This window comes from Pongo abelii, chromosome 19 (assembly GCF_028885655.2).
Source record: "Pongo abelii isolate AG06213 chromosome 19, NHGRI_mPonAbe1-v2.0_pri, whole genome shotgun sequence".
NCBI lineage: Eukaryota > Metazoa > Chordata > Mammalia > Primates > Hominidae > Pongo > Pongo abelii.
This window is the reverse complement of record NC_072004.2, coordinates 55402064-55425815: the sequence shown is the minus strand read 5'-3', so window position 1 is coordinate 55425815 and position 23752 is coordinate 55402064. Positions and strand designations below refer to the sequence as shown.

At 35.7% G+C, this 23752-nt stretch overlaps 1 protein-coding gene across 8 annotated transcripts in view; it reads left to right on the top strand.

The window, feature by feature from the left end:
- The window catches only part of BRIP1 (BRCA1 interacting helicase 1), a 182216-nt gene that overhangs the window by 69363 nt on the left and 89101 nt on the right, over nucleotides 1-23752 (top strand). For 6 of the 8 annotated variants that reach the window (XM_024235622.3, XM_024235621.3, XM_024235620.3 and 3 more), the window contains exons 10-14: nucleotides 1120-1252; nucleotides 9890-10044; nucleotides 13319-13484; nucleotides 13920-14060; nucleotides 17760-17921. In XM_024235622.3, the coding sequence (XP_024091390.3) occupies nucleotides 1120-1252; nucleotides 9890-10044; nucleotides 13319-13484; nucleotides 13920-14060; nucleotides 17760-17921 (757 nt within the window). The remainder of the gene's footprint in view (nucleotides 1-1119; nucleotides 1253-9889; nucleotides 10045-13318; nucleotides 13485-13919; nucleotides 14061-17759; nucleotides 17922-23752) is intronic. The other 2 variants (XM_054537008.2, XM_054537009.2) reach the window with 2 other exon arrangements.

Sequence of the window (23752 nt, the reverse complement as noted above, 5' to 3'; positions counted from 1 at the left end):
ACTTTTTGCATTCAGTTATTAGAATAAATGTCACCTCAGGGAGAGCATTCTTGACATTGAAATTAAAGTAGCAACTAGGTTATATTAAACTAATTTATTTTCATAATTTATTTGTATATAATTACCTGATTTTTTTTCATTTTATTAGAACTTTTTTTTTAACTTTTAAGTTCAGGGGTACATGTGCAGGTTTGTTATTCAGGTAAACATGTTATGGGGGTTTGTTGTACATATTATTTCATCACCCAGGTATTAAGCCTTATAACTCATTAGTTATTTTTCCTGATCTTCTCCCTTCTCCAACCCTACACCATCCGATAGGCCCCAGTATGTGCTGTTCCCCTCTTGTCCATGTGGTCTCATCATTTAGCTCTCACCTATAAGTGAGAACATGCAGTATTTTATTTTCTGTTCCTGCGTTAGTTTGCTAAGGATAATGATCTCCAGCTCCATCCACGTTCCTATAAAGGACATGTTCTCTTTCTTTTTTATGGCTGTATAGTATCCCATGACTACCTGATATTTTCTTGTTTATGTATTTGTTTTTATGTTTATTCCTGTCTCCCTTTAGTAGAATGTAATTTCCATGAGAGTAAGGAACTTGCCTATTTTATTTAACTGCTGTTATTTTCACTACCCAGAACAATGTCTGGAATAAAATAGGCATTCAAACACTTAATGTATGAATGTGTATATATATCAATGAATGTATTTATATATTTTCTAGTAGTTCTCTTTTTTGTGTTAATATGTAACACTTTAATTTCTTTATTAGGTTGTTTTGCATTTCCTTTTATATATATTTGGGATAAGTACCTAAGACCTGGCTCTCAGTTGAAGAGATATTAGCTAAGCAATGTGAATCCACAAAACAAGTGGGAAATCATATGCATGTTTGTTTCTTCTGAATAAAAGCTTTCTTTTTAGTTATATAAAGTTTATTTTGCAATATGAGACATGAATGCTTTTTAAAAGGTGTCTTAATTAATCCACATTCATGTCCTAAGAATGTCAAGATATACGGATCAACACATGACAATAATGATGATTCTCTTGTTCTGTTGAAATAGTGTGTATAAGGATGATACTGGTTGACACAATTGTTTTATTTTATTTCAGTTGGTTAGAAGCAAACTCTGAATATCTTGTAGAAAGAGATTATGAATCAGCTTGTAAAATATGGAGTGGAAATGAAATGCTCTTAACTTTACACAAAATGGGCATCACCACTGCTACTTTTCCCATTTTGCAGGTAAGATTTTTTTTCTACCTGTGAAATGTATTTAGTGATTTAGAAGTGATTTAGTTGTGACTAAATCCAGATTAAATCTAGTCAGTAACCTAGAATTTTTAAATATAGCAATTTAATTTTTAAAAAATTTTATTATCTAAATTTGATCATCTTTAAGTGATGGCATAGGTAAATTGTGGGTGAAAATATAGCATTATTTAGTTTGAAGGAAATTAGTCTTTAAAGGGATTAATTGCTTTGTTTAAAGCTAAAAGGAGTCAATATTTTTAGGTTGTAGATTTACTTAGTCAATTGTAAAAGTTAAAATTTTAGAAAATAGAGAAATTCCTATTTTGTTCATCTTAATTTAGAAATTATAAACCTGATATTCATGGAGAGATCATGAGTAGGCTTTGGAAGACTATGAAACTTATGAAGCTATTTGCAAAATTTTATGTGAATATACTTTTGTACATTTTTCTAAATAGAGGCTGCATAAATTTCATTATATCTTCTAATGTTTTTTGCTGATAAGAATATATTTTCTTTTTTTGTTGCTATTATTTAAATTAATAGATTACGTATTTTAGAATGGTTGTTTTAGGTTTAGAGAAAAATTAAGCAGAAGGTCCAGAATTCTCATATACTCCCACTCCCAGCTACACACCTATACACATACACAATACACACCAACTCCATAGTTTCTCCATTATTGATCTCTTACAATAGTGTAGTATATTTGTTATAATTGATGAACCATTATTGCTACAGTATTGTTCATTAAAGTCCATAGTTTACCTTAAGGTTTACCCCCTTGTGTTGTAAAGTTCAATTAGGTTTTGCCTAAGAATCCACCACTACAGTATCATACAGAGTGTGTTCACTGTCCTAAAAATCTTCTGTGTTACACCTGTTCATCCCTCCACCACACCACGCCCACACCCACCAAACCCTTGGCAACCACAGATTTTTTTTTACTAATTCCATTGTTTTGCCTTTTCTGGAATGCCATATAGTTGAAATTGTGCAGTATGTAGTCTTTTCAGACTGGCTTCTTTCTTAGCAATATGCATATAAGATTCCTCCATGTATTTTTTTGCCTTGATAGCTCATTTCTTCTTATAGCTGAATAATATTTCATTATTTAGATGTACCACAGTTTATCCATTCACCTACTGAAAGAAACATTGATGGTTTCCAGTTTTTGGCAATTGTGAATAAAGCTATTATAAACATTTCTATTAGTGACAAGCTTTCTACTCATTTGGATACTTAGGAACACACTTGTTGTATTATATGGTAAGACTGTGTTTAGCTTGGCAAGAAATTGCTAAACAGTCTTCAAAAGTGGCTGTAATTGCCAGGTATGGTGGTATGTGCCTGTAGTCCCAGCTACTTGGGAGGCTGAGGCAGGAAGATTGCTTGAACCAGGAATTTGAGGCTGTAGTGCACTATGATTGCGTGCTTGTGAATAGCCACTGCTCTCCAGCCTGAGCAACACAGCAAGACTTTGTCTCTTGACGAAAAGTGGCTGTACTATTTTGCATTCCCACCAGCAATGAACAAAAGTTCCTGTTGTTCTACATCTTCGCCAGTGAACTTTGGGACTGAGGACTCTGCTTCTACGAGTACAACTTTTTTAGATTACACATATGAGTGATAGCATGCAGTATTTGTCTTTCTATCAGGCTTATTTCAGATAGCATAATACTTCCAGTTTCATCCATGTTGTTGCAAATGGCAAAATTTTCTTCTTTTTTAAGACTGAATAATATTTCATTATATATATATGTGCCACATTTTCTTTATTTCATTAATCACTCACTATATTCTCACTTTTCCCCATGGGAAGAATTGTGGGCTAATGGAGGCTCTCTTGGCATTGAGCTGTACTTCCGTGGGGCAGGGGTGATGTAGGTAATATGAAACTATACTTTTTGCCCTCTTCAATGCATCTGTTCTTGGATTTTTTGCTCCAGTGGGGTCCTGGAACTTCTCTGCTAGACTCTTAGACTCTTAACAAAGGTACTGTCATATGTGAGTGGTTGTCAGAATTGGTTCATTGTTGGGAGATGACAATGGAAAACTCAAATTCTCTCTTTTTTTTTTTTTGAGACAAAGTCTCACTCTTGCCCAGGCTGGAGGGCAGTGGCGTGATCTCGGCTCACTGCAACCTCTGCCTCTCGTGTTCAAGCGATCCTCATGCCTAAGCCTCCCGAGTTGCTGGGACTACAGGTATGCCCCACCATGCCTGGCTAATATTTGTATTTTTGGTAGAGACGGGGTTTCACCATGTTGGCCAGGCTGGTGTCAACCTCCTGACCTCAAGTGATCCACCTGCCTTGGCCTCCCAAAGTGCTGGGCTTACAGGTGTGAGCCACTGTGCCTGGCTAGAAAACTCAAATTCTTCCATCTTGCTGATGTTATTTCTCAAAGAGGTTTTTGAACAAAAAAAATGATTAAAATAATTGCCAACATGATCACAATAGCATTCTGGGCATGTGACTATTAAAACATATATTTTAATCAGGATATACTTAAATTTTTGCCCTGCGTTTATAAAATGCAACGTGGTATCTATTATAAGAATTTTTCCATATTGTGACATCTTTCATAATATTTTTTGCATAAATTGTTTGCACTTTGAAAGCTACTTATATAACAATAAAATGGGGCTGAGGGTGGTGGTGCATGCCAGTAATCCTACACTTTGACAGGCTGAGGCTGGTGGATTGCTTGAGCCCAGGAGTTCAAGACCAGCCTGGGCAACACAGTGAGACCCTGTGTCTACAAAAAATTAGCCAGGGTGGTGGCATGTGCTGTAGTCCCAGCTACTTGGGAGGCTGAGGCAGGAGGATCACCTGAACCCAGGAGGTTGAGGCTACAGTGAACCGTGATTGCACCACTACACTCCAGCCTGGGGCATAGAGCAAGACGCTGTTTAAAAAAAAAAAAGGATAAATTGTAGCATATTCATATAGTGGAATACTATATAGCAATAAAAAATGAACTACTTCCAACACAACCATATAAATATATATATATTTTTTTTGAGATGGAGTTTCGCCCTTGTTGCCCAGGCTGGAGTGCAATGGTGTGATCTCAGCTCACTGCAACCTCCGCCTCCCAGGTTCAAGTGATTCTCCTGCCTCAGACTCCCAAGTAGCTGGGATTACAGGCATGTGCCACCACACCTGGCTAATTTTTGTATTTTTAGTAGAGATGGAGTTTCTCCATGTTGGTCAGGCTGGCCTCGAACTCCTGATCTCAGGTGATCCACCCACCATGGCCTCCCAAAGTGCTAGGATTACAGGTGTGAGCCACCGCGCCTGGCCCTAGATGAATCTTAAATATTATGTTAGGTGAAGGAAACCAGATTAAAAAGGGTATAAACTGTATAAATCTATTTTTATGAAGTTGAAGAACAGACAAACCTAATTATGGTGACAGAAGTTGAAGTACTGGTTACAACTATGTGGGGTTTTGAAGCAGTTTGGGCTGAGAAGGGGCACAAAGGAACATCTGGGATTCTAGGAATGTTTTGTATCCTGGTCAGGGGTTAGTTACATGGGGAGGTGTATGTATTTAGTGAGGTGTACATGTAAGATTAGTTCATTCTACTGTATATGTCACGTGTCAGTTATAAAATGTACAAATAAAATATGTCAAAGGAAAAAAACTGGAAAATACAGAATGGCACAAAGAAAAATGACTCATAAACTCAAAGATGAACATTATGAACATTGTGATTTATGTCTACTTATGCCTTCTTCTATGGCCATATCTGCTTATTATAAATATATTTCTGATATGACACATTTGTTTTACCCTCTTTTAATTTAACAATATATTATGTATACTTTCCTATGTAAGTAAAGATTCCTTCACATAATTTTTAATTGCAGTGTAGCATTTTTATGAGTGTAGTTATTCTAAATTGATTAATCTGATAAGTTGAAATATAGGTTATTTCCAGTTTCCCAGTATAATAAACAGTTCTGATATGAACATCCCTTATGAATTGTGCTTTTTGAATTTACTTTAAGCAGTCTTTTCTTATCCTATGTTAAATTTCTCCTAAAAATTTTAAGGTATTTATTGTTTATAAAGGATGGGATTTATAAATACTTTTACAAAGCCTTGGATTCATTTTGTTTATGTTGTGAATTTATGAATCAGTTTTTTTCCTGTATGGATACAGAATTGTCCCAGCACTGTTTCCTAAATAGCGCATATTAATTTCCCTCTAATTTGTAATGCTACCTCTGCTACCTATTTAATTTTCTTTTTTTAATTAAAAAAATATTTCTTAACTTTTTTTTTGTTTTTAAGAGACAGGGTTTTGCTGTGTTGCCCAGAATGAAGTGCAATGGTGCTCACTGTAACCTTGGATTTCTGGTCTTAAGGGATCCTCCTGCCACAGCCTGCTCAGTAGCTGGGACTACAGGCATGCATCACCACACCTGGCTAATTACTTATTTTTTAATTTATTTTGAGACAGAATCTCACTCTGTTACCCAGGCTGGAGTGCAGTGGTGTGATCTCAGCTCACTGCAACCTCTGTCTCCCAGGTTCAGGCAATTCTTGTGCCTCAGCCCCCCCAAGTACCTGGGACAAGTGTGCCACCACACCTGGCTCATTTTTTGTATTTTTTTGTAGAGACGGGCTTTTGTCATGTTGCCCAGGCTGGTCTCTAGCTCCTGAGCTCAAGTGATCCACTCGCCTCAGTCTTTCAAAGTGCTAGGATTACAAGCATGAGCCACCCGTGCCTGGCCTAATTTTTTTTATGTTTTGTAGAGACAGGGTCTCACTACGTTGCCTAGGCTGGTCTTGAACTCCTGGCCTCAGGCGATCCTCCCACCTTGGCCTCCTGAAGCACTGGGATTACAAAAGAGAACCACTACACCCAGCCCGTCTAATTTTCATATATGTGTGAATTTATATCTGGACTTGATTGTGTTCCACCATTCTGTTTCTCTAATTTGTCACATTTGTTAATTAATGAGTTAAGAAAAGTGCTTATATATAGTAGGGCATATCCCTTACTTTATTATTTTCCTTTGGAATTGTATCAGCTGTCCTTTGTTTTACTCTGCCATTTGAATTTTAGAATTAGCTTATAATCTCTAGGAAAAGTTCTGTTAGAATTTTTATTGTAATTGCACTGTATTTATAGATTAATTTGGAAAGAATTCATGTATTTACATTATGAAGTTTTCCCATTGATGACAAGATATAGTTCTTCATTTATTATTTTTTCCTATCTTTCAATAAAATTTTATAATTTTATTTTTAAAAGATTAGATGCTTTTGGTTAGATTTATTCATGGGTAGCTTAGTTTCTGTTTCCATTACAAATGATATATTTTTAAAATTACATTTTTAATTGTTATTGCTATATAAAACTGGTGTTTGATTTTTATTTATTTATCTTATAATTGTCTTATTAACCACCTTGTTGAATTATTTTACAGGTTTGCCCACAGATTATCTTAAATTTTCCATGTAGATAACCATATTGTCTGAATAATGACCGGTTTCTTTCTTTCTCACTTCTTTCTATTTCTTCATGTTTTTATTTCTTACTATGCTGGCTCAGACTTCCAGTGCGCTGTTTATCACAGGCAATGAAAAAGACATCCTGGCCCAGGCACAGTGGCTAATGCCTGTAATCCCAGCACTTTGGGAGGCCGAGGCAGGCAGATCACGAGGTCAGGAGATTGAGACCATCCTGGCTAACACGGTGAAACCCCGTCTCTACTAAAAAAAATACGAAAAATTAGCCAGGCGTGGTGGCGGGCGCCTGTAGTCTCAGCTACTCAGGAGGCTGAGGCAGGAGGATGGCGCGAACCTGGGAGGCGGAGCTTGCAGTGAGCCGAAATCGCGCCACTGCACTCCAGCCTGGGCGACAGAGCGAGACTCTGTCTCAAAAAAAAAAAAAAAGAAAAAGACATCTTGGTTTTGTTGCTTAAAGGAACAATTACTAGTATTGCACCCTTTATTGAGACGTTTGCTCTGATTAAAAATTCTTTTTTAATTAACAGCTCTATTGAGCTATAAGTCACATGCTTAAAATTTATTTTTAAAGTGAGTTCTGTGGGTTATTTTTATATTATATATTTTATATATTATATATTTATATATAATATAGTATATATTTTATATATTTTTATATAAATATTTTATATAATATATACTATATAAATTATATAGTATATAAAATATATTATAAACTATATAATTTATATAATAAATATAATATATATTATATTTTATATAATATATAAAATATATACTATATATTATATAAATATATAATATATAAAATATATAATATAAAAATAACCCACAGAACTCACTTTAAAAAGGTAAATTTTAAGCATGTGAATTATAGCTCAATAAAGCTGTTAATTTTAATTCAATTCAATTAAATTAATTAAATTAAAAAATAAATTTAATTAGAGCTGTTAAATAAAATATTATATATTTTTATATATTTTTATAGTTATTTTTATTGGATTAAGGAAATTTGCCCTAATTCTAGTTGGCTAAGAAATTCATCATTATGGTTATCAACATTTTTAGGAATTTTTACCAAGGTAGTATACCTATAGAATATAAAGAGTCAATTAGTTCTGTTGAGAAAAGCATTCCTCTGACCCACTCCTCAATCCCAATTCTCACTTTGGAGTGCACTTTTATCTCTTGTAGTGATTTCTTCTGATATTTAACCACATTTAAAAAAATAACGTGGGTTCTGCTTCTTTGGAGTTTTCAATTTTAGATGTTTTCTGTTGACTTTCTGTTAAGTATAATGATGATTTAGCTCCTTTAGACACGCACACACTCGCACACACTCTTCTCTCTGTGTCACACACACACACACACGCTTACTCATGCACTCTCTCTTCCTCCTTTGCTTCCTGCTTTTCTGCCCTTCTTTCTTCTCTCTCTTCACTCTCTATTCTGCCAGTATAGTTATATTGATATTCAGCGTGGATATCATCACGTGTATGTATTATTATAGCCCATGATAGTAATGTCATGTAGCTTACTTGATTATATTTTTATACAGCTTTATGTATGTTTCCTAAGGAACCATAATTAACTTTTTATTTATTCTTCCATTGCTTAGTTTTCTATTTTTCTACCCCCCCAACCCAGCTGCCAATGTGTAGGTAACCTAACTGGAATTGAGCTCGGAGTACTCTAATGACTGAATATGTAGGATTTCATTTAGCCCTTCTGTTTTTAGTACAGCGCCTCACCTTTAGTAGTTTATATTTTCTATATTTTATCAGAGTAAATTGCCAGTGTTCTGCCGGTGTTGGAGAAGGATATTAAGCCTTGATGTAAGGTGTTGCTGAGGGGACTTCATTTTTCAAAAAGAATAATTTGATATTTGTATTTCCTTGCAGGGCTGAATATTTTTCCAAGTTCATGTGTCTTTCTTGTTTGTTCTTTATTGGTTTGTTTTTTAAGTCTTTCTACTTATTTGTATTCTTTAATGTTTTGTTCAGTGAAGGCCGATTTTTACTCTTACAGATTTGTGTTGTTTCATGATATATCTGAATATTAAAATGTATCTTATTTATCCTATTTCCCCATTTTATTTTCATTGAACACATTTTATTGTCAGACATCAGAGTTGTCACCAATATCTTTTATTGCTTCAGTATTCAGAATTTTCTCTTTTACAATGTGGGGAACATACTCTTCTGTTTTCTTATAATTTTGTTTTAATGTCCACACTTTCATCCATATTAAAACTTATGAGCCATGTAAAGACCAAAGAGCCAGTTAACATACATTTTGTTATTTAGCATGTATTGTTTCCTTAAGTCATTTAGTTTTGCTTGTGATGTAGTCATATTATTCTCAGCATCAGAATTACTTTCTGGAAATAATTCATGGATTTAACGCAACATATCAACTCTTTAAAGCCTTTTGGAGAAGCCATTTGCTACATTTTTATTTAATTCCTTACATCTGAAAGGCACCAAATAATACCCTGATTGAATCTTCTAAATACCTAACTTATTATTAAAGAGTCTTTGACTCTGAGGAGAATTTTGCTAATATGGCAATCTAAAATATATTGTTAGCATTGTGCTGTTAATAATTGTCTTTCTTTGTATCACTATAAATAACTGAGGCTGGGTAACTTATAAAGAAAGGAGGTTTATTTGGTTCACAGTTCTGCAGCTTGTACAAGAAGCATGGCTCCAGCATCTGCTTTTGAGGACCTTAGCCTGCTTCCACTCATGGCAAAAGGTGAAGGGGAACTGGTTTGTACAGATCATATGGCAAGAGAAGAAGCGAGAGAGAGAAAGGAGGGAGGTGTCAGGCTCTTTTTAACAACCAGCTCTCATGGGAACTAACAGAGCACTAACTTACCTCCTCTCTACTTAGGGAGGGTGTTAATCTATTCATGAGGTATCTACCCCCATGATCCCAAACCTCCTGATATGCCCCACTTCCATTACTGGGGATGAAATTTCAATATGAGATTTGGAGAAGTCAGACTATCAAACTATAGCAATTCTGTTCACCTAAAATTTCAATGCATGTTTTGTTGGGTTTCATTATATTTTTGAGAAGTTTCTTTTTCCAATTCCCTCCCAACCCCTCTATACTTAATATGGTAATTTCTTATAGGGACATTTTTCTGCTGTTCTTCAAAAAGAGGAAAAAATCTTACCAATTTATGGTAAAGAGGAGACAAGAGAAGTACCTGTTATTAGTGCATCAACTCAAATAATGCTTAAAGGACTTTTTATGGTACTTGACTATCTTTTTAGGCAAAATAGCAGGTAAGTGAAGATAACTAGTATGTATTTTCCTTTTAAAAATAGCCTAATTTGGATGCTAGTATGTGTTTAATACATACCAATTTTGGGTGAGTAAATAGGAGAATTGAAAACAAGTATTATAGATATTATTATATATTTGCTCTTACTGACACAGACTTAGAGGAATTGAAATTAGTCTGATGCTTTTTTGAGACAGGGACTTGCTCTGTCACCCAGGCTGAAGTGCAGTTGCATGATCACAGCTCACTGCAGCCTTGACCTCCTGGGCTTAAGCAATCCTCCCACCTGTTTCCTGAGTAGCTGGGATTACAGGTGTGCACCACCCACACCCAGCTAATTTTTTAATTTTTTTTTTTTTTTGTAGAGATGAGATCTCACTATGTTGACCAGGATGGTCTTGAACTTCTGGCCTCAAGTGATCCTCCCACCTCAGCCTCCCAAAGTGCTAGGATTGTAAGTGTGAGCCCATGCCTGGCCAAAATTAGTCTTTTATATTAATGAATATTGAAATAATTAAATAAATATATTTAATTAATTCACATTAAATTGTTATCTTCTATTGCTAAAGTTTTCTTATGTTCCTACAGTGTCAGAAAGTCCCTTTTTTATTGTACGAACTGTGGAAAATGAAAAACAACCAACCCCTCTCATCCTGTAACTTAAGTTATAGTAGTACCTAGTTCTGGTATTTTTTTTTATTGTGGTAAAATATACATGAAATACACCATTTTAACCATTTTACGTATACAGCTCAGTGCCATTAAGTACAGTATATTTGCAGTGTTGTACATTGTACTCATTTCCAGAGATTTCCAGAAATTTTTTATCATTCCAAATAGGAATTCTGTACCCATGAAATAATAACCCCTAGAGTCTTTCCCTTCATCACCTGCTAACCTGTATTCTATTTTCATCTTATGAAGTCCTTTCTAGGTATTTCACACAAGAGCGATCATACAATGTTTGTCTTTTTGTGTCTGGCTTATTTCAATTCACTTGGCACAGTGTTTTCAGAGTTCATTTATGTAGTAGCATATATCAGAATTTCATTCCTTTCTATGGCTGAATAATACTCCATTGTATGTATATATCACAATTTGTTAATTTATTCTTATGTTAATGGACATTTGGATTGTTTTCATCTTTTGCCTATTGTAAACAATGCTACTATGAATGTTGGTGTACAAATATCTGAGTTCTGCTTTCAGTTCTTCTGGGTGTATATAAGTACCTAGCAGTGGAATTGCAGAATCATATGGTAATGCTGCATTTAACTTTTTGGGGACTCACCATACTGTTTCTCACAGCAACTGCATTATTTTCCATTCCCGTTATCAATGCACAAGGGTTCCAATTTCTACACATCCTTGCCAACAGTTTATGTAGCAGCATATATCAGAATTGTTTTTGCTGACACTCGTTATTTTATTTTTTGTATAATAGCCATCCTAATAGGTATCAAGTGATGTCATCTGGTTTTTATTTGTATTTCCTAATGACTAGAGATGTTGAGAATCTTTTCATGTGCTTATTGGCCAATTGTATGTCTTTTTTGGAGAAATATCTATTGAAGTCTTTTGCCCACTTTTGAATTATTGTTTTTTGTTGTTGTTGTTGTTGAGTTGTAGTTATTTAGATATTCTGGATGTCAGTCCTGTAAGAGTTATATACTTTACAAATATTTTCTCTCATTCTGTGGGTTGTTTTTTCATTTATTGATAGTGTCCTTTGATGCAGAAAAGATTTTTAATCTTGTTGAAGTCCAATTTATCTTTCTCTTTTTTTGTTGTTGCCTGTGCTTTTAGTGTAAAAGCAGTAAATCATGGCCAAATCTGATATGAAGATTTCCCCTTTGTTTTCTTTTCTTTTTTTTTTTTTTTTCCAGTAAATCATGGCCAAATCTGATATGAAGATTTCCCCTTTGTTTTCTTTTCTTTTTTTTTTTTTTTTGAGACGGGAGTCTCGCTCTGTCGCCCAGGTTGGAGTGCAGTGGCACGATCTCGGCTCACTGCAAGCTCAGCCTCCCGACTTCATGCCATTCTCCTGCCTCAGCCTCCCAAGTAGCTGGGACTACAGGCGCCCCCCACCACGCCCAGCTAATTTTTTGTATTTTTTAGTAGAGACGGGGTTTCACCGTGTTAGCCAGAATGGTCTCGATCTCCTGACCTCGTGATCTGCCCGCCTCAGCCTCCCAAAGTGCTGGGATTACAGGTGTGAGCCATCGCGCCTGGTCTCCCCTTTGTTTTGAATAATGAAATACTATAGTGAAGACATGATAGAGAATACCACATTTTACTCTCTTTTTTTTTTTTTTGAGATGGAGTCTTGCTCTGTCACCCAGGCTAGAGTGCAGTGGCGCTATCTCAGCTCACTGCAACCTCTGCCTCTCAGGTTCAAGTGATTCTCCTGCGTCAGCCTCCTGAGTAGCTGGGGTTACAGGCGACTGCCACCACACCCAGCTAATTTTTGTATTTTTAGTAGAGACGGGGTTTCACCATGTTGGCCAGGCTGGTCTCGAACTCCTGACCTCGTGATCCACCCGCCTCAGCCTCCCAAAGTGCTGGGATTGCAGGTGTGAACCACCATGCCTGGCCACATTTTATTTTTAAGCTTAACCATTTTCTTGATTCTTATTGAAAGTAGTTATAAACTGGATGGGATCACAGATATCATCTGGTTCAGCACCTTCATTAAAAGTAGATGAAGGCTGAGACTCAGGTTTCAAAGGAATGTAAGAATTTTATAACTTGTTGCTAATAGTTTAAAAACTTTCAGTAAAAATTATCTTTCTATTTTCTCATTTAATAAAAAAGTATAACCCACCTTTTAGTCTCTTTAACCATAATACTGTAATAAAAAAGTATAACCCACCTTTTAGTCTCTTTAACCATAATACTGTTTTCTATTTTGTAACTCATCATGTAGTAGAGCATGCAGAGAGCTCTGGACTGGGAGTTAGGAGGCCTGGATTTTAATTCTGCTTCTGCCATGACATATGTAATGTTTGAAAATGAGGTTAGGAAGTAGCTGATAAAAGATAGATGGTTAGATGATTTCTAATATTCCCTCTGAGAATCAGTTGATTCTATGATTAATGGCTTTATTAATATCAGAATTACTGAATTTAATTAATGGTAAGGAGAATGTTATTTTTGAATGGGAAGGTACCAGCTCTTTGAAATGAGTTTTAATGTAATCAGTTTTTATATTGTATGTAGCTGGGTCATAGGTTTTAAAAGTTTTGCCACTTAATTAGCATTTTCTTTGCATCTAGATTTGCAGATGATTATAAAATTGCAATTCAACAGACTTACTCCTGGACAAATCAGATTGATATTTCAGACAAAAATGGGTTGTTGGTTCTACCAAAAAATAAGAAACGTTCACGACAGAAAACTGCAGTTCATGTGCTAAACTTTTGGTGCTTAAATCCAGCTGTGGTAAGCTCATCATGTAAATGGAAATTTTGTCTTCTTGCTCAGTACCAGCATTTTAATAAATGTGGTTGACTCTTTTAAAGATAGTTGTTTGTTGTTGTTGTTGTTGTTTTGAGGCAGGGTCTTGCTCTTCACCCAGGCTGGAGTGCAGTGGTGCAATCTCAGCTCACTGTAGCCTTGACCTTCTGGGCTCAAGCGATCCTCCCACCTTAGCTTCCTGAGTAGCTGGGACTATAGGCATGCGTCACCATGCCCGGCTAATTTTTGTATTTTTTGTAGAGACGGGGTTTCACCATATTGCCCAGGCTGGTCTCAGACTCCTAGACTCAAGCGAGCTTCCTGCTTCAGCCTCCCAAAGTGCTGGGATTACAGGTGTGAGCCACTTTGCCCAGCCTCTTTTAAAGATAATTTTATTTATCTAATGTTGTTTTCTTTTAGGCCTTTTCAGATATTAATGGCAAAGTTCAGACTATTGTTTTGACATCTGGTACATTATCACCAATGAAATCCTTTTCATCAGAACTTGGTGTTACATTTACTATCCAGCTGGAGGCTAATCATGTCATTAAAAATTCACAGGTTAGTTTTTTTTTTTTTTTTTTTGGAAGGCCTTAGTGTTACTACTTCAATATAACTCTATATAAACAAGTTAGAAGATACCTGAAGTGCCAGCAAGTAAATCTTGGTAGGAAATTCAACATTCCAGTTTTACAGTAAAAGAAAATCTGTTAGCTACTTAATGATGTGTCAACAGAAGGAAATAATCCAGTCACTTGGGATACAAAAGGCTGTATTTCAGCTTCTTCTTTTAAGTAAGTTTTAGTTTTGTAATGAAAGCAAAATTTTGATTTCTTTAATTCTCATTGTATAATTATTTGTGTTTTATTTATTTATTTATTTTTGAGATAGAGTCTCGCTCTGTTGCCCAGGCTGGAGTGCAGTGGTGTGATCTTGGCTCACTCAGGTTTAAGCAATTCTCCTGCTTTGGCCTCTCAAGTTGCTGAGATTACAGGTGTGCGCCCCACGCCTGGCTAATTTTTTATTTTTAGTAGAGATGGGGTTTCAACATGTTGTCCAGGCTGGTCTTGAACTCCTGCCCTCAAATGATGCACCTGCCTCAGCCTCCCAAAGTGCTGGGATTACAGGTGTGAGCCACTGTGCCCAGCCTATTTATATTTTATTTATTTTATCTCTGTATTTTTATTTTTACTTTTATTTTTTGAGACAAGGTTTTGCTCTGTCACCCAGACTGGAGTGCAGTGGTGCGATCTTGGCTAACTGCAGCTTTTGCCTCCTGTGTTCCAGCGATTCTTCTGCCTCAACCTTCTGAGTAGCTGGGATTATGGGTGTATGCCACCATGCCCGGCACATTTTTGTATTTTTAGTAGAGATGGGGTTTTGCCATGTTGGCCAGACTTTATCTTTTTAGAGACAAGGTCGCTCGCTATGTTGCTCAGGCTGGCTTCAAACTCCCAGGCTCAGGCAGTCCACCTGCCTCAGCCTCCTGAGTAGCTGGGACTACAGGCATGTACTACCATGCCCAGCTTGTGTAATTATTTATGCTTCTCTTTTCCATTAGACTACAGTGTATCCTGATTCTTCCTTTTACATCCACGTTCTTCCTCTGTGCCTAGATTAACAGCTGGTATTTAGCAAGTGTTCAGCGCGTTTGAATATCTGAAATGAATTAAAAGTACTCTTATGAGTCCTATGATTTAAGATTTTAATGTTTTATAATGATGCCTACTAAATGTTATTTTAATTTTTGTAGAAATGTATAGATTGTCATTTTTCATTATGCTTTCTGGTTTCTTTTTATGAAGTATTTTAAAGTGGTTAGTTAGGCACACAGGTTATATTAAGCTGTGGTTAATGCTAAAGTGGTTAAGTTAACATCACCTGTGTGCCTAACACAATGCTGGTTCTTTATTAAGCTATATACACAGGTTTATAGGTGGGAACATTTTTGGTCCTCACAACTACTTGGGAGCAACTACGGCATTTGGTAGTTGGGAACCTAGAATGCTAAACTCCTATGTAACTAAGAATTGTGCTTTCCAAATGCCAGAGTGTTCCTGTTGAGAAATGTGACTATGAACAGCAGTGAAGGAAGAATACATGTTCCACATTTTCAAGTTGCTTTCTTTAGAGACACAGATAAATATGGGAAGTTGGTAAATTCAGCATATGTTTTCTCATAAGAATGTTATTACAGGCTCTATATTCTCAGCCTACTGCACAAAAGTCCATTTAACCTATAATGTCACTGAATTATAATAATGTAGTTGTGCAGCTGGATTCTGTTATATGGTAATGTTTTCCTTCAACTTAAAATTTTAAAAAATTTTAATTGTGGTAGAATATACATAAAATTTACCATCTTAACCATTTTTGAGTACACAGCTCAGTCTTATTAAGTATGTATATATTGTTGTGCAACCAATCTCAAGACTTTCTCCTCTTGAAAAACTGAAACTCTGTTCCCATTAAACAGCAGCTCTCTATTCTCCCCCTCTCCCCAGCTCCTGGTAACTACCATTCCGCTTTCTATTTCTATGAATCTGATTACTATAAATACTTCATATAAGTGGAATCATAAAATATTTGTCATTTTTGTGACTGGCTTATTTTACTTAGTGTAATGTCCTCAAGGTTTGTCCATGTTGCAGATAATGTCTTCAAAGTTCATCTATGTTGTAGCATGTGCCAGAGTTTCCTCTTTAAAGGTGAATAATGTTTCTTGTGTGTATATGCCTGTGATTTATAATATATATATTTGGTCTTCCACTCCATTTCCTGGCATACAACTCCTAAAATCCTTAGAATTTCCAAAGTGACATTTTGTATGCTAATGAGATGACTAATGGTAGGTGGCTCCTAGGTAGCATCAGGATCAGGGCTGGCCTCTGGGAAGAACAAGACATGATAGGAGAGTTGGGATTTTCACCCTCATTCCTCAACCTCTGGGGAGGGCTTGGGGGAGATGATGCTAAAGGTTAAGTTTATCTTAATGGCCAGTGGTTTAATCAATCATGCCTACAGAATGAAGCCTCCATAAAAACCTAGAAGGACAGGGTTCAGAGAGCTTCCAAATAGCTGAACACTTGGAGGTTCCTGAACACTTGGAGTGTGATGTGCCTGGGAATTGCAGCTCTGAGCCCCTTCCCACATACATCTCTTTATCTGTATCCTTTGTAATATCTTTTCAATAAATCAATAAGTGTAGGTAAATGTGTCCCTGGGTTCTGTGAGCAGCTCTACCAAATTAATTGAACCCAAGCAGATGGTTGTGGGATGCCCGATTTCTAGCTGATCAGTCAGAAGCACAAGTAAAAACAACTGTGACTGGCAATAGAAATCAGGGGCAGTCTTGGGGACTGAGCCTTCAACCTCTGGTATCTGAAGTTATCTCCCAGTGGATAGTATCAGAATTGAATTGAATTAGAGGACATCCAGTTGATGTCTGTTGCAGAAGTGATTGCTTGGTATGTGGAAAAAACGTCCCACACATTTGGTCACAGAAGTTTTCTGTGTTGATTGCTGTGGTGTGAGAGCAAATGAAAAAGTTTGTTTTTTTCTACTCAATGCTACATTTTGATAATTCATTCATCCATTGATTCTTTCAACTGTATTTCAAAAAATTAGAAATTTCGGAAAAGTTGGAAAGATAAAATTGTGAATATCTTTATATCCTTCACCTAGATTCATCACTTGTTAACATTTTGCAAAATTTCTTCTCTCTCCCTCTCTCTACATATTAGGGAGATAGAATTGCAAATAACTGTAAAATGTGGTGGGTGTGATTTTTTCTATGACTAAGGATCTTTGAGCACCAATGAATTTTTGAAAGAGTAGTTCCTGTCGTTTTTGATACTTGCCTATGGCAAATTATACTGGCCTTCATCCCCAGTATTTTGGAATTATCTGTTTCTGCTATTGGTATATATTCATCATTTCAATTGTTCATTTACTCACCTAACAAAAATTTGTTACATGCTTAAATTTTGCAAAGCTATTAAGTAAACAGAGACAGGTACAACCTGTTTCGCTTTCAAAGAATTTTCACTCTAAGAGAATTTAGTGATCTGCCTAAAGCAAAACATTTATCAATTAAATCTGTATACAGTTAATTAAAGGTAATAGAAAAACCCCTGACAATTTAAAAATACATTTTTGTTAAACTTGTTGCTTGATCTTTTATGTAAATACTTCCAAATAAATACTAATTTCCATGCCTTTTTCAGGCATAACTCTAATAATGACATATTCATATTCTAGGTTTGGGTTGGTACCATTGGGTCAGGCCCCAAGGGTCGGAATCTCTGTGCTACCTTCCAGAATACTGAAACATTTGAGTTCCAAGATGAAGTGGGAGCACTTTTGTTATCTGTGTGCCAGACTGTGAGCCAAGGAATTTTGTGTTTCTTGCCATCTTACAAGGTAAGGGAATATTTATTGTTTCTTTTGCCTTTAAATAATCATTTACATTTTAAACATTGTCATGCTAATTTTAAAATTACCACAGTAAGCTGCCTAGGGTAATGGCAACAAGGTAATAACTATAGTTTTCTAAACATCACATATTATTTTACTTATTTTTTGATTAAGATACTGCCTGATTGTCCTACCTCTGTTTTACTTAAAAGTCTGAAAGAGCAAGGCTGGACGTGGTGGCTCACGCTTGTAATCCCAGCAGTTTGAGAGGCTAAGCTGGGAGGATCACTTGAGCCCAGGAGTTCGAGACCAGCCTGGAGAACATGGTGAAACTCTGCCTCAACAAAATACAAAAATTAGCTGGGCATGGTGGCACACACCTATAGTCCCAGCTACTTGCGAGGCTGAGGTGGGAGGATTGCTTGAGCCCAGGAGGTTGAGGTTACAGTGAGCTATGATTGCACCCCTGCACTCCAGCGTGGGCAACAGAATAAGACTCTCTCTAAAATAAAATAAAATAATCTGAAAGAATAAAAGTCTTCAAGCAATGTTAATTATATAGGAGAAGTGTTTATGTGTACATTATTTTTATTCTTAGGGACAAGTCGATATTTTCAGAGTAGAAAGAAAGGGAGCATTCTTTTTTATTTTCATAAATTACATTTCTGAATGTTTCATTAAAGTTAATCTAAGCCAAACTTTATTTGTTGCCTTCATTTTACTTCATGTATCTGGCCAGAAGAATTTTGTTGTTGTTTTTAGAGTCACTGATTTTTAATAATTTTTTTAGTTAATTCGAAATTATTTACTATATTTTGGTCCTCCTAATATTCAAAGCATTGAAACCACATATAATTCCTGAAAGTAACATCACATTGTATCAAAATCTAACCTAAATCCAATGTAGAGAAGTGGCATTCCCTTCTCTTTTTTCCACAGGAAGTTATACCTCTAAGGACAGAAGCATTTGGAAGTAATATATTTGAATGACAATACTGATACTTTTGCTGTCTTCTGCTGTCTTTTTATATATATGTACTTTGTATATATATTTGTCTTTTATATATATGTACTTTGATAGCTAGGGATACACTAAAGCAATTAGTCTCTTGTAGATAAATTAAAGGATTTGTTTTCAAAAAAATATTTAATCAGATAATTTTTTACAAGAATATCTAAACATAAAATGGACATAAACATTTTTTAAAATTCTTAATGGAAAACAAGATTTATTCCAGTGTGAACATCTACACCAAACAGTTATATTTAGGAAAACTAGTAATTAAGCTTGATACTAAGTCATACAATAAAACGTGTAGGGAGTTGGTCTTACCTAATAAAACTGTAGGACTTTTAATTCTTAAATATGGAGACAAATATCTTCTGGGAAATTGGAAGAAAAGTTATTTATGGGATTATGGAAACTGTACTCACTCCACAGTTATGTAAGAGATAAAAGCAAAATCTTATTTCATTGCTAAAACCTTTTTATATTTTCCAGTCATAGTCACAAAAAGGGAGATAGGAGATGTCTGGGTGACATTTTTCTGCTAGGCTTGGAATACATATAGCAGACAGTATGAATTTTAGTTACAGACATTTATAATTGGGTGACTAGAGACTATAACATTGAAATAACTTTTTAGTGACTGTATATATATTAGCAAAATGAATAGATTATTTTTCTGCTTCTACCTTTTCAATTAAAAATAAAGACACAGGAAATCCTTCGAATATACTTTGTTCCAATTGAGTTTATTTCTTGGTTGCGAAATTAATTGTTCTGCAGGTTTTTGTTTAATTTTTTTGTGGCTTAAAACAGTAAACATTTATTATCTCATAGTTTCTTTTTTATTATTATACTTTAAATTCTAGGGTACATGTGCACAACGTGCAGGTTTGTGCAGGTTTGTTACATATGTATACATGTGCCATGTTGGTTTGCTGCACCCATCAACTCGTCATTTACATTAGGTATTTCTCCTAATGCTATCCCTCCCCCAGGCCCCCACCCCAGAACAGGCCCCGGTGTGTGATGTTCACCACCCTGTATCCAAGTGTTCTCATTATTCAATTCCCACCTATGAGTGAGAACATGCGGTGTTTGGTTTTCTGTCCTTGTGATAGTTTGCTCAGAATGATGGTTTCCAGCTTCATCCATGTCCCTGCAAAGGACATGAACTCATCCTTTTTTATGGCTGCATAGTATTCTATGGTGTATATGTGCCACATTTTCTTAATCCAGTCTGTCATTGATGGACATTTGGGTTGGTTCCATGTCTTTGCTATTGTGAATAGTGCTGCAATAAATATACGTATGCGTGTGTCTTTATAGTAGCATGATTTATAATCCTTTGGGTATATACCCAGTAATGGGACGGTTGGGTCAAATGGTATTTCTAGTTCTAGATCCTTGAGGAATCACCACACTGTCTTCCACAATGGTCGAACTAATTTATACTCCCAACAACAGCGTAAAAGCGTTCCTGTTTCTCCACATCCTCTCCAGCATTTGTTGTTTCCTGACTTTTTAATGATCATCATTCTAACTGGTGTGAGATGGTATCTCATTGTGGTTTTGATTTGCATTTCTCTGATGACCAGTGATGATGAGCATTTTTTCATGTGTGTGTTGGCTGCATAAATGTCTTCTTTTGAGAAGTGTCTGTTCATATCCTTTGCCCACTTTTAGATGGAGTTGTTTGTTTTTTTCTTGTAAATTTGTTTAAGTTCTTTGTAGATTCTGGATATTAGCGCTTTGTCAGATGGGTAGATCACAAAAATTTTCTCCCATTCTGTAGGGATGGGAGCCTACAGAATGTTCTCTAGGCTGTTCACTCTGATGGTAGTTTCTTTTGCCGTACTGAAGCTCTTTAGTTTAATTAGATCTCATTTGTCAATTTTGGCTTTTGTTGCCATTGATTTTGGTGTTTTAGTCATGGAGTCCTTGCCCATGCCTATGTTCTGAATGGTATTGCCTAGGTTTTCTTCTAGGGTTTTTATGGTTTTAAGTCTAAGATTTAAGTCTTTAATCCATCTTGAATTAATTTTTGTATAAGGTGTAAGGAAGGGATCTAGTTTCAGCTTTCTACATATGGCTAGCCAGTTTTCCCAGCACCACTTATTAAATAGGGAATTCTTTCCCCATTGCTTGTTTTTATCAAGTTTGTCAAGTTTTGTCAGGTTTTGTTTTTGTCAGGTTTGTCAATTAGTTGTTCTGCAGGTTTTTGTTTAATTCTTTTAAAATTTTTGTTTATTGTCTGCTTGTGTTGGTTGTATTTGTCTTTTTAATTGATTTGTATGGGCTTTTAAATATATAGTATGGATAGTAATCCTTTATAATACATATCATTAAAACTTTGTTGTTTGTCATTAAATTCTTTATTTTAATTTCTTTTTTAGCTTTAAATATCTTAATTTATCAAAATAATTCTTATACATAATTAAATAATGTTAGAATGGTTATAATGAAAAAACAACAGCTCCCTTCACTATACTATTCCTCCTTTCTTCCCAGTCCCACATCCGCAGAGGCTTCGCAGGTCTTTGATTTATTTTTCTGATATTTATTGTCGTTTCTAATTGTGGTGAAACATGCATAACAAAATTTAGTTGTTTGTTTTTTTTTTTTTTTGAGATGGAGTTTTGCTGTTGTTGCCCAGTCTGGAGTGCAATGGTGTGATCTTGGCTCACTGCAACCTCTGCCTCCCGGATTCAAGTGATTCTCCTGCCTCAGCCTCCTGAGTAGCTGGGATTGCAGACATGTGCCACCACACCCGGCTAATTTTGTATTTTTAGTAGAGATGGGGTTTCTCCAGGTTGGTCAGGCTGGTCTTGAACTCCTGACCTCAGATGATCTGCCCACCTCGGCCTCCCAAAGTGCTGGGATTACACACGTGAGCCACTGCGTTCAGCCTTAGCATTTTTTGTATGTGTACAATTAAGTACATTCACAATGTGAGAAAACCATGACCACTATCTATTTCCAGAACCTTTCATCATACCAAATAAGAACTCTGTTCCCACAAAATAACTCCCCAGATTCCTTTTCCCCATTTCCTGTTACCCTCTAGTATTCTTTCTGTCTCCGTGAATTTGGCTATTGTAGCTACTTCATATAAGTGATCATACAGTATTTGTCCTTTGTTTCTGATTTATTTCATTAACCATAATGTTTTCAGGGTTCGTCCATCTTTATACATCAGAATCCTTTTTATGGCAGAATAATATTTCATTTTATATATATCTCACATTTGCTTATCCATTCATCTGTCAATGGGTATTTGGATTGTTGTACCTTTTGCCTGTTGTGGATAATGCTGCTATGAACACTGGTGTACAAATACCTATTTGTGACCTTGCTTTCAATTCATTTGGATATATACCTAGAAATGTAATTTCTGGATCATGTGATAATTCTAAATGTAAGTTCTTTTTTTGAGATGGAGTCTCACTCTGTCACCTAGGCTGGAGTGCAGTGGCACCATCTCGGCTCATTGCAACCTCCGCCTTCCAGGTTCCAGTGATTCTCCTGCCTCAGCCTCCTGAGTAGCTGGGATTACAGGTGTGTGCCAACATGTCTGGCTAAGTTTTGTGTATATTTAGTAGAGACAGGGTTTCACCATGTTGGCCAGGCTGGTCTTGAACTCCTGACCTCAGGTGATCTGTCCACCTCGGCCTCCCAAAGTGCTGGGATCACAGGCATGAACCACCGCGCCCAGCCTAAATTTAACTTTTTGAAGAACCACCAAACTCTTTTTTTTTTAATAGTCAATGCATAATTTAGATTCCCATCAGCAGTGCACAAGGATTCCAGTTTTTCCACATTTTTGCCAATACTTGTTATTTTATGTTTTTTTGATAATAGCCTTTCAAATGGGTGTAAAGTGTAGTATCTCCTTGTGGTTTTGATTTGCAGTTCCCTGATGACTAGTGATGTTAAGTATATTTTCATGTGCTTATTAGTAATTCAGACATCTTCTTTAGAGAAATGCCTATTCAAATTCTTTGCCCATTTTTGCATTGAGTCATTTTTAGTATATTCACAAAGTTGTGTAATCATCACCACTGACTAATTCCAGAATATTTTTCTGACCCCAAAAAGAAACTCCTTACTCATTAACATTCACTGCCTACTCTTACCTGCTATTCCCTAGTATCCACTAATCTGCTATTTCTATAGATTTGCCTTTTCTGAACATTTCATCTAAAGTGAATCATACAATATGTGACATTTTGTGTCTGGCTTTTTCACATAGTGTAATGTTTCCATGTTCAGCATTATGGGATGAATTAATACTTTATTCCTTTTTATGGCTGAATAACATTCCCTTTACTTTCAACCTATTTGTGTCTAAATTTAAAGTGTGTCTCTTATAGACAGCGTATAGTTGGAGCATTTAAAAAATTCATTCTGCTTCTCTCTGCCTTTTAACTTGAGTGTTTACCCCATTTATGTTTAATGTAATTAGTGCTAAGGTAGTGTTTACAAATGCCACTTTGCTGTTTGTTTTCTGTATATTTGGTGCCTTTTCTCCCTCTATTTCTCTATCATTGCCTTTTGAATCTAATGACAGATATTTTCTAGTGTGCCATTTAAATTTTTCTAATGTGTCACTTTAATTCCCTTGGCTTTTCTTTTACTGTGTATTTTTTAGTTATTTTCTTAGTGGTTGTCCTAGGAATTATATTTAACATCTTATGTAGTTTGGATTAATACTAATTTAATTTTCAGTAGAATGCAGAAGCTTTAATCCTATGTAGCTGTTTTTTTATCCTACCTTCTTTGTGTCATTATTATAAAAATTACATCTTTACACATTGTATGTCTCTCAACA